General features: G+C 39.3%; 1 protein-coding gene across 1 annotated transcript in view; it reads left to right on the plus strand.

The window, feature by feature from the left end:
* Tsen54 (tRNA splicing endonuclease subunit 54) overlaps window positions 1–16844 on the plus strand; it is a 48768-nt gene that overhangs the window by 20294 nt on the left and 11630 nt on the right. The window contains exons 6-7 of the mRNA XM_053776111.2: window positions 1064–1211; window positions 2294–2465. Coding sequence (XP_053632086.2) covers window positions 1064–1211; window positions 2294–2465 — 320 coding nt within the window. The remainder of the gene's footprint in view (window positions 1–1063; window positions 1212–2293; window positions 2466–16844) is intronic.

Here is a 16844-nt window from a genome sequence, read left to right on the forward strand (position 1 = left end):
GCAATTCTACATTCTGTCTTATTTGGGAGTTGACTTGTCATGGATGGGTTTATGAAGGATGAGGTTAACCAGTAACCATAGAATTGATGAAGGAAAAAAGGTGAGTGGTCCGTTGAGGTATCTGTGGAGACAAAACACGTTATACATGAAGGGAAAGAAGGAAATGTACGAGAGTATAATGGTGCCAACACACTTATATGGGTGTGAAGCATGGATTGTAAATGCTGCAGTGAGGAGGCGGCTGGAGGCAGTGATGTCATGTCTAAGGGCAATGTGTGTGGTGTAAATATTATGCAGAGAATTCATAGTGTGGAAATTAGGAAGAGGTGTGGAGTTACTAAAAGTATTAGTCAGAGGGCTGAAGAGGGAAAGTTGAATTGGTTTGGTCATTTAGAGAGAATGGACCAAAGTAGAATGACTTGGAGAGTGTATAAATCTGTAGGGAAAGGAAGGTGGGGTAGGGGTCATCCCTGAAAAGGTTGGGTGGAGGGGGTAAAGGAGATTTTGTAGGCAAGGGGCTTGGACTTCCAGCAAGCGTGCATGAACGTGTTGGATAGGAGTGAATGGAGATGAATGGTTTTTGGGACCTGACAGGCTGTTGGAGTGCGAGCAGGATAATATTTTGTGAAGGGATTCAGGGAGGGGTTTGGGATATTGTCAGTTTGGAGGGATGTCTAAGCTGTCATATCTGAGTGCCTTGGCAAAGACAGTGATTATGTATGAGTGATGGTGAAAGTGTTGAATGATGATAAAAGTTTTTTCTTTCTTTTTTTTTTTTTCTTTTTGGGTCACCTTGCCTCAGTGGAAAATGGCCGACATGTTAAAAAAAAAAATTGTACAGTATGTGTAAGAAAACCAATTACTTCCTCAGTTTGGATTAGAATTACACAAACCATAAAATATAGTAGTTTTGTTTATTCTCCTGCCATAATATACAGGGTCATATGAGGTTATGCTTGTCTGTCCATTTATTAGTCACCAGGTCAGATACTGTAAACAGATGAAAGAATCTTTGTCCTCTGGACCAATTTATAAGCTGTAATACCTATATTATCTCTTGCAGTTGCACACCAAGGTGCACTCCTGGAAAGAATATAAGAAAATTGTGAGTGAAATGTCTGCGGAGAAACTGTTAGCTAATGGGCCTTGCCGCATACTTTGGAATGGTCATACCACTCCACTCATCAAACCTGCTAAGACCACCTCTACAAGTAATAACTTTTTTTTTTTACATTTCCTGCTATCCCTTGTAAATTATTTTATGCTCTTAATATGTACTTAGTTTTCTTTGTATGTTAAATTTGCATTCCACATTGTAGATACTATAGCACTGTTTTTTCCTACTGTACTAATGCTAGTGCTGGTGCTAATGCTAGTGTTCAGGCTAATGCTAGTGCTCATGCTAATGCTAGTGCTCATGCTAATGCTAGTACTCATTCTAATGCTAATGCTGGTGCTAATGCTAGTGCTCATGCTAATGCTAGTGCTCATGCTGATTCTAATACTCATATTAGTGCTAATGTATCCCTCTAAGTGTGTTGGTACCACTAGACTCTAATACATTTCCATTTTGGCCTCCAGGAATGACGTTGTTTTGTCTCCACAGATTCCTCAGTGCGCCATCCACCTTTTTCTTTCATCAGTTTTATGGTTCACCTTATTTTTCAATCTTTCATAGACCTGTCTGCCAACAAGTCCACTCCCAAATATCTGAACACATTAACTTCCCCCATACTCCCTCCTTCCAATTTGATATCCAGTCTTCCATTTCCTAAATTGTTTGCTACTCCTATATGAGCCATTTTTCACCAATGCAAAAGGACCGAAAGGAAATCACATTGACTATCACACATTCCATATGTCTTGCCAGAATTGCACAGATAAAATAATTCAAATAATCCACCAGTCTGCATCGTCTCTACCCATTCTTCTTGATACATGTTGTTGTGCATGGCTTCTGCTGTATGGAGTACATCTTTCCTTTTGTATTTGTTCTTTATCTTGTTTTGCATGGAATATTTTAGTACCCCATCTCTGGTTTTGATCATATATATATAATCTAATACCATTTTATTGTCTTAAATTACTTTCTTAATTAAATATTTTAATCTACTTCTCCCTGATTGTATTTTCTTATATATGTGAAAATACAAGTGGTGGTGTATGAATAAGAAACAAGAAAATGCTTTATGAAAATGGAAGGAAACAACAAGCACAGACTGTGGTACTATATGTAATGTACTTGTAAATTTTGCTGTTGTGTATTTTATTACATTATATAGAATTTTTACAGAGTCACTGTTGTCTGCATGCAGCATCATTGATGAAAATCAAGATATAAGCACAGACATAAAGAAGCTGCCTCAGGAATCACATTTGATGGTTCACTATGATGTCTATCTCCCCACTGTACCTTACAAAAAATCTAACCCAGGCATGCCAAGCAAGAGAATCACAGTCATGAGGTATGTTGTTACCTGTTTGTAATTACCTATTTGTAGCCATAGGAGCAGAGCTATGATCATAGTGTCCCATCTTCAATAATTTGTTTATTTATTTTTTTTTTCAACAAGTCGGCCGTCTCCCACCGAGGCAGGGTGACCCAAAAAAGAAAGAAAATCCCCAAAAAGAAAATACTTTCATCATCATTCAACACTTTCACCACACTCACACATTATCACTGTTTTTGCAGAGGTGCTCAGAATACAACAGTTTAGAAGCATATACATATAAAGATACACAACATATCCCTCCAAACTGCCAATATCCCAAACCCCTCCTTTAAAGTGCAGGCATTGTACTTCCCATTTCCAGGACTCAAGTCCGACTATATGAAAATACAACCGGTTTCCCTGAATCCCTTCACTAAATATTACCCTGCTCACACTCCAACAGATCGTCAGGTCCCAAGTACCATTCATCTCCATTCACTAATATCTAACACGCTCACGCACGCTTGCTGGAAGTCCAAGCCCCTTTTCCACAAAACCTCCTTTACCCCCTCTCTCCAACCCTTTCAAGGACGACCCCTACCCCTCCTTCCTTCCCCTATAGATTTATATGCTTTCCATGTCATTCTACTTTGATCCATTCTCTCTAAATGACCCAACCACCTCAACAACCCCTCTTCTGCCCTCTGACTAATACTTTTATTAACTCCAAACCTTTTCCTAAAGTCAGTTCCTGATCAGCCGGGCTGTGGCTCGTACGTTGGTTTGCGTGCAGCCAGCAGCAACAGCCTGGTTGATCAGGCGCTGATCCACCAGGAGGCCTGGTCACAGACCGGGCCGCGGGGGCGTTGACCCCCGAAACTCTCTCCAGGTAAACTGCAGGTAATTTCCACACTCCGAATTTTCTGCATAATATTTACACCACACATTGCCCTTAAACAGGACATCTCCACTGCCTCCAACCGTCTCATCGCTGCTGCATTTACCACCCAAGCTTCACACCCATATAAGAGTGTTGGTACTACTATACTTTCATACATTCCCTTCTTTGCCTCCATAGATAACGTTTTTTGACTCCACATATACCTCAACACACCACTCACCTTTTTTCCCTCATCAATTCTATGATTAACCTCATCCTTCATAAATCCATCCGCCGACACGTCAACTCCCAAGTATCTGAAAACATTCACTTCTTCCATACTCCTCCTCCCCAATTTGATATCCAATTTTTCTTTATCTAAATCATTTGATACCCTCATTACCTTACTCTTTTCTATGTTCACTTTCAACTTTCTACCTTTACACACATTCCCAAACTCATCCACTAACCTTTGCAATTTTTCTTTAGAATCTCCCATAAGCACAGTATCATCAGCAAAAAGTAACTGTGTCAATTCCCATTTTGAATTTGATTCCCAAAAATTTAATCCCACCCCTCTCCCGAACACCCTAGCATTTACTTCCTTTACAACCCCATCTTTAAATATATTAAACAACCATGGTGACATTACACATCCCTGTCTAAGACCTACTTTTATCGGGAAGTAGTCTCCCTCTCTTCTACACACCTTAACCTGAGCCTCACTATCCTCATAAAAACTCTTTACAGCATTTAGTAACTTACCACCTATTCCATATACTTGCAACATCTGCCACATTGCTCCTCTATCCACTCTATCATATGCCTTTTCTAAATCCATAAATGCAATAAAAACTTCCCTACCTTTATCTAAATACTGTTCACATATATGCTTCAACGTAAACACTTGATCTACACATCCCCTACCCACTCTGAAACCTCCTTGCTCATCCGCAATCCTACATTCTGTCTTACCTCTAATTCTTTCAATTATAACCCTACTGTACACTTTTCCTGGTATACTCAGTAAACTTATTCCTCTATAATTTTTACAGTCTCTTTTGTCCCCTTTCCCTTTATATAAAGGGATTATACATGCTCTCCGCCAATCCCTAGGTACCTTCCCCTCTTTCATACATTTATTAAACAAAAGTACCAACCACTCCAACACTATATCCCCCCCTGCTTTTAACATTTCTGTCATGATCCCATCAGTTCCAGCTGCTTTACCCCCTTTCATTTTACGTAATGCCTCACGTACCTCCCCCACACTTACATTCTGCTCTTCTTCACTCCTAAAAGATGGTATACCTCCCTGACCAGTGCATGAAATTACTGCCTCTGTTTCTTCCTTAACATTAAAAGTTCCTCAAAATATTCTTGCCATCTACCTAATACCTCCATCTCCCCATCTACTAACTCCCCTACTCTGTTTTTAACTGACAAATCCATACTTTCCCTAGGCTTTCTTAACTTGTTTAACTCACTCCAAAATTTTTTCTTATTTTCATTAAAATTTCTTGACAGTGCCTCTCCCACTCTATCATCTGCTCTCCTTTTGCACTCTCTCACCACTCTCTACCTTTCTTTTACTCTCCATATACTCTGGTCTTTTTATAACACTTCTGCTTTGTAAAAACCTCTCATAAGTTACCTTTTTCTCTTTTATCACACCCTTTACTTCATCATTCCACCAATCACTCCTCTTTCCTCCTGCCCCCACCCTCCTATAACCACAAACTTCTGCCCCACATTCTAATACTGCATTTTTAAAACTATTCCAACCCTCTTCAACCCCCCCACTACTCATCTTTGCACTAGACCACCTTTCTGCCAATTGTCGCTTATATCTCTCCCGAACTTCCTCCTCCCTTAGTTTATACACTTTCACCTCCCTCTTACTTGTTGTTGCCACCTTCCTCTTTTCCCATCTACCTCTTACTCTAACTGTAGCTACAAGTAAATAATGATCCGATATATCAGTTGCCCCTCTATAAACATGTACATCCTGGAGCCTACCCATCAACCTTTTATCCACCAATACATAATCTAATAAACTACTTTCATTACGTGCTACATCATACCTTGTATATTTATTTATCCTCTTTTTCATAAAATATGTATTACTTATTACCAAATCTCTTTCTACACATAGCTCAATTAAAGGCTCCCCATTTACATTTACCCCTGGCACCCCAAATTTACCTACTACTCCCTCCATAACATTTTTACCCACTTGAGCATTGAAATCCCCAACCACCATTACTCTCACACTTGATTCAAAACTCCCCACGCATTCACTCAACATTTCCCAAAATCTCTCTCTCTCCTCTACACTTCTCTCTTCTCCAGGTGCATACACGCTTACTATAACCCACTTTTCACATCCAATCTTTATTTTACTCCACATAATTTATAAATTTCCATTGGTTGTAACACTTGCTACATTTATTTGTAATTCATTCCATTGGTCTATTAATTCATGAAAAAAAAATTCTTAATATCTCTTTGACTTCACTTTTTTCTCAATTTTCAGTTATGGCCCCGTGTTATTCCTGTTGCTGATATGAAAAAATTGTGTTTCTCTAATTTTTTGTCCTTTAATGATTTTAAATGTATTTATTATGTATCCTCTCTTACTATCAGCCAGTGCAGACATCTGTAGTGTTTTCATCTTTTTTTATAACTCATGCTTTTTAACTGTGAAAATTATTTTATACCTCTTTGGACCTTTTCTAGCATATGTGTATTTTTTGTTGTTCTTGTTGTAGCACCACACCACTGCATATTCCAATTTTGCCCTAATGTATATTATAAACAGCTTTTTTTTCAGCCTTTCTCCATCCATGTATAGTACAATATTTAAAAGAATTCACTAGACCCATCTGCTGACAAATCTATTTCCAAATTTCTGAACTCATTCACTTTCTCCATACTCCCTCCCTCCAGTCTGATATTCCAATCCTTTGTTATCTAATTTTTTTGTCATCCTCATCATCTTCCTCTTTCCTATGTTTATTTTTCTTTTACAAACCCTCCTAAATTTGTCAACCAACCTTTGCAACTTCTCTTCAGAATCTCCCGAAAGTAATGCATCATTGCCAAAAGCAACTGTGACAAATGGCATTTGATATTAGATTCTTTATCTTTTAATCCCACACCAACACCCTAGAATTCATTTCTTTTATAACCCCACCTATAAATATGTTAAACAACAATGGTACCATTGTACATCCTTGTCTGAGGCCTACTTTTATTGGAAAATAATCTCCCTTTCTCCTATATACCCTGACCTGAGCCTCACTATCCTCATAAAAACTCTTAACTACTTTTAGTAACCTACCACCTATTCCATACACTTGCAACATCTGCCACATTGCTTCCCTATCCACCCTGACATATGCTTTTTCTAAATCTATAAATGCAAAGAAAACTTCCTTTCCTATACCTAAATAATGTTCACTTCTGAGCTTCAGTGTAAACACAGTCTGCATATCCCATACCCTTCCTGAAACCTTGTCTGTCTGCAGTCCTGCTCTCCATCTTACCTTTAATTCTTTCAGTATTAACTCTACAGTACACCTTACATGGTATACTCAACAGGCTTATTTCCCTATAATTCTTAAACTCTTTTCTCTCCTTTTGCTTTATTCAAGGGATCTATACAAGCTCTCTGCCAATCCCTAGGTACCTTGCCCCCACCTCCTTTCATACATTTATTGAACAACTGCACCAATCTCTCCAAAACTAGATTCCCACCTGCTTTTGACAAATCTGTCATGATCATATCAATCCCAGCTGCTGTACTCTTTCATTTTACCCACTGCCTCATGCACTTTCCCACACTCACATCTTGTTCATTCTCACTCTTAACCCTTTCAGGGTCCAAGGCCAAAATCTGAAGTCACGCACCAGTGTCCAAGAAATTTTGAAAAAAAAAAATTATTTTTTCTTACAGAATTAAAGAGCATATTTTTGTGAAGGTAATAAAACAAAAAAAAATAGAATCTGATCATTACTTACTGAGATACAGTGCCAAGAAGTTTATAGAAAATGATGTGGTGGCGGCAACATCGACGAATTCCACATACGCGTATTATATTATTTTGTTGTTTTAGTTGTTTTTTCTTTTCTTTTCCAATTTTTTTCTATTCCTACTAACATTTGGGGCCTGAGAGACCAATACTGTATATAATTGATATATATATACTCACTGTATTGAACACATTAACCGCACTAAAGTTATTATCATATTATTGTTTACCACTGTTGTTTATTACAATAAACATGCACAAATCTTGTATAATACTAATGTTCTATCATATATTTACATATTTACAATCACTGGACATGGTTTTAGAACTGCTGGAGCTTGTGGAACTCCTTGAAACAAGGCACCATGCACAGAGGCACCTTACATTCCTCACACATAAACCGAGTGTCTTTGCGTCTTTGTTGCCGTCGTTTTGTTTGTGCACAGACAATGCATCTCTTCTGAGCAAATTTCTTTTGAGTTGAAGGAAGCTGTATTATGAAATGATCACCTTCTCTCCTCAAACGCTTGGGTATATTGTGATGAATTCGAGGACCATGTTGTATTGCAGGTGTTGTTACCTGGTACTTCATTATGAGTTGTCTGACAACAGACAAACAAAATTCACCATACGGTGGTCTGTTACCAGTCTTTATTTGGTACATATTATATGCATTCAGCATTGAAATGTCCATGAGATGGAAGAAAAGTTTCATGTACCACTTGTAACTCTTACGAACACAGTCAACAAAACCAATCTGCATGTCACACTTGTCAACCAAGCGCATGTTTTGTGTATAATCAATCACTGACACTGGTTTTCGAATACGTTCATTAGTCACTCGATCAACTTTGCCACTGTCTTGCATTTCATTACGGTGAATGGTTGTCAACAATGTGACATCTCGTTTGTCATGCCACCGTAATGCCATGATGTCATTGGCAGTAAACACCTGCACGTCATCACCACGAACACCTGCGTTGAGCCTGGGCATATGTTTACGATTAGAACTCACTGTGCCACACACATCTGTCTTGTTCACTCGCATGAAATCACTGAGTAATGGGCTTGTGTACCAGTTATCGGTATATAATGTATGGCCCTTACCAAGATAAGGTGCCATCATGTTTCTCACTACGTCACCTGAGATACCCAATAACATCTTGGTATCTTTCAATGTTTTACTACCCGTGTATACAACAATATCCAACACCAGGCCACTGTCACAATCACAGAGTACAAACAATTTTATACCAAAGCGGTTCCTCTTGCTCGGTATATACTGCTTGAATGACAGTCTACCTTTGAACAAAATCAAAGACTCGTCAATTACAAGATTCTTGAATGGATAAAAGTATATCCTGAACTTTTGTTTGAGATACATGAAAACATTTCTAATCTTGTATAACCTGTCACTTCTGTCAGGCCTGGTTTTGTCAGAGAAGTGCAACATACGTAACAGTAAGATAAACCTGTTCACTGGTATTATTTCACTGAAGGATGGGGTACAAATTAGCCGATCTGTGGACCAGTATGCTTTTATATTATGCTTATAGACGTGAGGCATAAGCATTATTGTTGCAAAAAGCAAATACATTTCTGCAACAGTCGTCTCTTTCCACCTGTGTAGTCTTGACTGTGGTGATAAGATCGTATTTGCCATGGTGTACTGAAAATACTTATTACTTTCCCTGACAATAATTTCCATCAATGGCTGGTCAAAGAATAATTCAAAGAATTCCAGTTCATTGGCCGTGGTTCCAAGGGGACAGGTAGGTAGAATTCCACTTTGAGAGTCATCAAAGTGGTGAGGGCTGGGAACAAAATTGGGATTTTGCTGCCAATCCCAGATACGGTTTGCTGGTGGATACTGGACATCATAGGCTGGTTGTACGGGTGGTTGTGGTTGTGGCGGGCTGGTGGGTGACGCTCCGCTTTGTCCTTGAACTGACGAGTCAGCAGCGTGGGTCCCCGCGTGGCACAGTGAGTCATGCATGGCGGTGCCACTACCACCACCAGCACCACTAACACCATCCACTGATGCCTGTGGCCCATCCATGCCAAGTGTAGCCACATCATCCTCACTATCACTACCTAAAACGGGTGTAGGGCCACGGGATGTACTCCGGGATGTACTCCGTCCCCTGGGCACAGCATAGGGTACACTACCCGAGCACATGCGGCGGCGAACATACCGACGCTTCACTGGTGAATATGTTTCCTCACTATCACTACTCGAATGATCGTCGAGCGCAATAAAATCACAATCCACGTCAGAATCATCGTCATTACTGAAGTCAGAGGCCAGGCCACGGGAAAATATTAGTTTTCTCTTACGTTTAGGAACACCCGACCGTGAGTCACGAGTGCCCACACCAGAGGTAGAAGGTCGAGGATCGTCAGGGTTTTCTGCACTATTATCGATATCCTGGTCATTATTTTCGGTCACTAACTTATCAAAGCCGTAGAATTCGTCTTCATTTCCACTTCCATCAGTGTCAGAACTATCAGACAGGAAGAGGAGAGTCCCAATTTTCCGGGGAGTGAGAGCTGACTTGCGACAAGGCATGGTGAACAAGGGTGACTGAGCCGGCGTTCCCACAATGCTATGCAGGCGCCTAGATTTTTTGTTTATGGCGCACACCCACGGCGCAGACCCATTCTCTCACATGTAGGCCTATGAGCGCTTTCGCGCTAAATTTGACAGCGCTAGAATTTTGGTGTAGATCTACGGTTTGGACACTCACCGAAAAGCCGTAGATCTACGGGACGGACCCTGAAAGGGTTAAAGAATGTTATTCCTTTTTGGCCAGTGCATGAAATCACTGCTTCCCTCTCTTCATCAACATTAAACAGCTCCTCAGAATGTTCCTTCCATCTTCCCAATACCTCCATCTCCCCATCTAATAACTCCCTTCTGCTTTTAGCTGATAATTTTTTTCATATCCTAGGCTTTCTAAACTTATCAATCTCACTTCAAAACTTTTTCTTTTTCTCAGCAAAATTTGTTGACAGAATCACTTTCTCATTTGTTCTCCTTTTACACTATTTGTAGAATAAGCCTATAGGGAATATCACATAAAAATGTTCCATGTACAGTGGAACCCTGGTTTTCGTCTTTAATTTGTTCCAGTAGGTCGGCTGAAAACCGATTTGTACGAAAACTAAAGCAATATTTCCCATAAGAAATAATGTAAATCCAATTAATCCGTTCCAGACATTCAAAAATATTAACAAGAAATACATTTTATAGAGAACAACTATAGTTTTACATACAGAAAACAATGAGAAATAAATATAAATGACTAATGATATGGATAAATGAACATTTAACATCACTTTTACCTTAATTGAAGACTCTTGTTGGCGTATGGAAGACGGCGAGGAGGGGAGAGGCTATTGTTTGGAAGGGGAATCCCCTTTTATAAGGACTAAAAGTATCAAAGCCCTATCTGGGATTACTTCCCTTCTTTGTCTTCTACTGGCACTAGGACCAGCTTGAGAGTCACTGGACCCCAGTCACACAAAAAATCTGTCCAGAGAGGCCTGTTTTTGGCGTCTCTTTAAGATTTGCCTAAAATGGGACACGACATTGTCATTGAACATGTTGCTGACACCTCTTGCAACAGCTTTGTTAGGGTGATATTTCTCCATAAAACTTTGCACCTCATTCCACTTTGCACAAATGTCCTTAATCACAGAAGAAGGCACATTCTTCCCTCTCTATTCCTCACTGAATGAGTAACAAAGGCAGACTGAGCCACGAACATGTGAGCGGCCACATCACGTGGGCAGGCACACGCTTCTGGTAGAGACGATTTCCGAGCAGATGTACGAAAACTGGGAAAATTTTGCCGAAAAAAGTAGTCGAAAACTGAATTATATGATAACTGGACCAGATGGAAACCGGGGTTCTATTGTGCTCTGCCTTGTGTATGGTGTGGGAAAGGGTAGCAGTTGTTAAATATTGAAGGGAGTGCAGCTGTTGTGGATATGAATTTTTTTTTTTCTCAGTATTACAGTGGACCCCCGGTTTACGATATTATTTCATTCCAGAAGTATATTCAGGTGCCAGTACTGACCGAATTTGTTCCCATAAGGATTATTGTGAATTAGATTAGTCCATTTCAGACCCCCAAATATACATATACAAAAGCACTTACATAAATACACTTATATAATTGGTCGCATTGGGAGCTGATCGTAAACCGGGGGTCCACTGTAGTTGTACCCAAATTTTAAATATACACTACTGTTATGCAAAGAATTTTGAGCACTTTCATTTTGTTATTAAGTATCATTCCTCAAAAGTAACAGCAAACAGGTAAAACATGAAAAACAAGAATGGCAGTCAGTATTTTAAAATGGCATATAAAGCTCACTGTGCATCAGCCTAAATGTTTACTATGCTGTTTAAGAATGCATTCACAAAAATGTTCTTTCAACAAACTGGCCATATCTCATTGACACAGGGTGGCCCAAAAGGAAAAACGAAAGTTTCTCATTTTAAATTTAGTAATATATACAGGAGAAGGGGTTACTAGCCCTTTGCTCCTGGTATTTTAGTCACCTCTTACAACATACATGCATTATCTAGGAAGAATTGTTTTTCATTTCCTCATGGAGATAAGCAGAACTAAACAAGAACAAGAACTAGTAAGAAAATAGAAGAAAACCCAGAGGGGTGTGTATATATATGCTTGTACATGCATGTGTAGTGTAACCTAAGTATAAGTAGAAGTAGCAAGACACCTGAAATCTTGCATGTTTAGGAGACTGAAAAAAATACACACTCATTTGGCAGGACGGTAGTACCTCCCTGGGCGGTTCATGTGTCCGACTGTAGACCTAGACACAGCTTAGCATTTTGGTCGCAATTGTATGTTTTTTTTTTTTTTTTTTTTTTTAACAAGTCGGCCGTCTCCCACTGAGGCAGGGTGACCCAAAAAAGAAAGAAAATCTCTAAAGAGAAAATACTTTCATCATCATTCAACACTTTCACCACACTCACACATTATCACTGTTTTTGCAGAGGTGCTCAGAATACAACAGTAGAAGCATATACGTATAAAGATACACAACATATCCCTCCAAACTGTCAATATCCCAAACCCCTCCTTTAACCCTTTGACTGTCGCGGCCGTATATATACGTCTTACGAGGTACCGTGTTTGACGTATATATACTCATAAATTCTAGCGGCTTCAAATCAAGCAGGAGAAAGCTGGTAGGCCCACATGTGAGAGAATGGGTCTGTGTGATCAGTGTGCACCATATAAAAAAAATCCTGGAGCACGCAGTGCATAATGAGAAAAAAAAAACTCCGACCGATTTTTTTAATTAAAATGCCGACTTTGTGGTCTATTTTCGTATAGTATTTATGGTTGTATTCTCGTTTTCGGGGTCTCATATGATAGAATGGAAAACATATTATAGAAATAGAGGTGATTGTGATTGATTTTACTATAAAAAGAACCTAGAAATGGAGCTCAAAGTAGGGGAAATGTTTGATTTTTGCCAATGTTCAAAAGTAAACAAATGATGCCATTGTCCAATAAATGTCCAACTAGCCATTCTAATATGCAGTCATGAATGGGTTGATGTTATTTATACAATTATTACAGTATTGCAGTAGTCTGCATAATAGTAAGTCTTCTATTTTTTGTTTGAATAAAAATTCAAAATAGAAAGCAAGAGTAATATCAGAGGGGCCTGGAGACATGACTGATGAGCAAAGAAAATGTTATTTTAGAGCCAGGAATGTCTGCATTGTTCATTCTGAACCTTATTTTGAAATTGTCATATTTTTTAGTTTTCGTGAAATTGGCCAAATTGCAAATTTCTGACCACATTATTAGGTAGTTGAAATTGGTAAATGGGCAGTTTCTTGTACTCAATCAATAGAAAAAATGGAGTTCTAAAGAAATAGCTATGAGTTTGGGCGACTGGAACAATAGAATTAGCCGAAAATAGGGCTCAAAGTGGGCGAAATCGCCGATTTGTAAACAGTGCCGAGGTCGCTAACTTCGCGAGAGCATAATTTCGTCAGTTTTCCATCAAATTTCGTTTTTTTGGTGTCATTACAATTGGGAAAAGATTCTTTATTATTTCATAAGAAAAAATAATTTTTTTTTTTTTAAATTTTGCGACACCAGGAGACACCTCAGGATTGGGGGTTGAGACAGTCAAAGGGTTAAAGTGCAGGCATTGTACTTCCCATTTCCAGGACTCAAGTCCGACTATATGAAAATAACCAGTTTCCCTGAATCCCTTCACTAAATATTACCCTGCTCACACTCCAACAGATCGTCAGGTCCCAAGTACCATTCGTCTCCATTCACTCCTATCTAACACGCTCACGCACGCTTGCTAGAAGTCCAAGCCCCTCGCCCACAAAACCTCCTTTACCCCATCTCTCCAACTCTTTCGAGGACGACCCCTACATCGCCTTCCTTCCCCCATAGATTTATATGCTTTCCATGTCATTCTATTTTGATCCATTCTCTCTAAATGACCCAACCACCTCAACAACCCCTCTTCTGCCCTCTGACTAATACTTTTATTAACTCCACACCTTTTCCTAATTTCCACACTCTGAGTTTTCTGCATAATATTTTCACCACACATAGCCCTTAGACAGGACATCTCCACTGCCTCCAATGAATTTTCTGCATAATATTTTCACCAAACTTAGCCCTTAGACAGGACATCTCCACTGCCTCCAACCGTCTCCTCGCTGCTGCATTTACCACCCAAGCTTCACACCCATATAATTGTATGTATATGTATGTAATACGTATATGTAACATATGTATAAATGTAGGTACGCATGCGGAGAGCATGTATAGTCCCTTTATATAAAGGGAAAGTGGACAAAAGAGATTGTAAAAATTGTAGAGGAATAAGTTTATTGAGTATACCAGGAAAAGTGTACGGTAGGGTTATAATTGAAAGAATTAGAGGTAAGACAGAATGTAGGATTGCGGATGAGCAAGGAGGTTTCAGAGTGGGTAGGGGATGTGTAGATCAAGTGTTTACATTGAAGCATATATGTGAACAGTATTTAGATAAAGGTAGGGAAGTTTTTATTGCATTTATGGATTTAGAAAAGGCATATGATAGAGTGGATAGGGGAGCAATGTGGTAGATGTTGCAAGTATATTGAATAGGTGATAAGTTACTAAATGCTGTAAAGAGTTTTTATGAGGATAGTGAGGCTCAGGTTAGGGTGTGTAGAAGAGAGGGAGACTACTTCCCGGTAAAAGTAGGTCTTAGACAGGGATGTGTAATGTCACCATGGTTGTTTAATATATTTATAGATGGGGTTGTAAAAGAAGTAAATGCTAGGGTGTTTGGGAGAGGGGTGGGATTAAATTATGGGAAATCAAATTCAAAATGGAAATTAACACAGTTACTTTTTGCTGATGATACTGTGCTTATGGGAGATTCTAAAGAAAAATTGCAAAGGTTAGTGGATGAGTTTGGGAATGTGTGTAAAGGTAGAAAGTTGAAAGTGAACATAGAAAAGAGTAAGGTGATGAGGGTATCAAATGATTTAGATAAAGAAAAATTGGATATCAAATTGGGGAGGAGGAGTATGGAAGAAGTAAATGTTTTCAGATACTTGGGAGTTGACGTGTCGGCGGATGGATTTATGAAGGATGAGGTTAATCATAGAATTGATGAGGGAAAAAAGGTGAGTGGTGCATTGAGGTATATGTGGAGTCAAAAAATGTTATCTATGGAGGCAAAGAAGGGAATGTATGAAAGTATAGTAGTACCAACACTCTTATATGGGTGTGAAGCTTGGGTGGTAAATGCAGCAGCGAGGAGACGGTTGGAGGCAGTGGAGATGTCCTGTCTAAGGGCAATGTGTGGTGTAAATATTATGCAGAAAATTCGGAGTGTGGAAATTAGGAAAAGGTGTGGAGTTAATAAAACTATTAGTCAGAGGGCAGAAGAGGGGTTGTTGAGGTGGTTTGGTCATTTAGAGAGAATGGATCAAAGTAGAATGACATGGAAATCTATAGGGGAAGGAAGGTGAGGTAGGGGTCATCCTCGAAAGGGTTGGAGAGAGGGGGTAAAGGAGGTTTTGTGGGCAAGGGGCTTGGACTTCCAGCAAGCGTGCGTGAGTGTGTTAGATAGGAGTGAATGGAGACGAATGGTACTTGGGACCTGACGATCTGTTGGAGTGTGAGCAGGGTAATGTTTAGCGAAGGGATTCAGGGAAACTGGTTGTTTTCATATAGTCGGACTTGAGTCCTGGAAATGGGAAGTACAATGCCTGCACTTTAAAGGAGGGGTTTGGGATATTGGCAGTTTGGAGGGATATGTTGTGTATTTTTATATGTATATGCTTCTAAACTGTTGTATTCTGAGCACCTCTGCAAAAACAGTGATTATGTGTGAGTGTGGTGAAAGTGTTGAATGATGATGAAAGCATTTTCTTTTTGGGGATTTTCTTTCTTTTTTGGGTCACCCTGCCTCGGTGGGAGACGGCCAACTTGTTGGAAAAAAAAAAAAATATATATGTTTAATTCCTAAACGGGAGAAATCATTTGCAAATGTTACCTCTCACTCCACATCTCCTCATCTGATTTAATTCTTCTCATTAACTTCACATCATCTGCAAACAGAGACACTTCTGAGTGTATCACTTCTGTTATATCATTCACATCCTGTGTCACATCCTGTGACACAGGATTTTCTACCAGCCTATTGCCTGGTGTTCACAATAATCCTATCAATATAATTTCATTATGAATTAGTTCGATATTTTTTCCTACTTTACTTGAACTATAATATAGTTAATATATATTTTGTTTTATCCTAGGTAGTAGGTTGGTAGACAACAACCACCCAGGGAGGTACTACCGTCCTGCCAAGTGAGTGTACAACGAAAGCCTGTAATTGTTTTACATGATGGTAGGATTGTTGGTGTCTTTTGTCTGCCTCATAAATATGCAAGATTTCAGGTACGTCTTGCTACTTCTACTTACACTTGGTCACACTACACATACATGTACAAGCATATATATACATACCCCTCTGGGTTTTCTTCTATTTTTTTTCTAGTTCTTGTTCTTGTCTGTTTCCTCTTATCTCCATGGGGAAGTGGAACAGAATTCTTCCTCCGTAAGCCATGTGTGTCGTAAGAGGTGACTAAAATGCCGGGAGCAAGGGGCTAGTAACCCCTTCTCCTGTATATATTACTAAATTTGAAAGGAGAAACTTTCGTTTTTCCTTTTGGGCCACCCCGCCTTGGTGGGATATGGCGGGTACGTTGAAAGAAAGAAAGAAGTAGGTTGGTAGACAGCAACCACCCAGGGAGGTATTACCATCCTGCCAAGTGAGTGTAAATCTGAAGCCTGTAATTGTTTTACAGGATGGTAGGATTGCTGGTGTCTTTTTTTTTTTCTGTCTCATACACATGCAAGATTTTAGGTACGTCTTGCTACTTCTACTTACACTTAGGTCACACTACACATACATGTACAA

Source organism: Cherax quadricarinatus, chromosome 19 (genome assembly GCF_038502225.1).
Source record: "Cherax quadricarinatus isolate ZL_2023a chromosome 19, ASM3850222v1, whole genome shotgun sequence".
Classification (NCBI taxonomy): Eukaryota; Metazoa; Arthropoda; class Malacostraca; order Decapoda; family Parastacidae; genus Cherax; species Cherax quadricarinatus.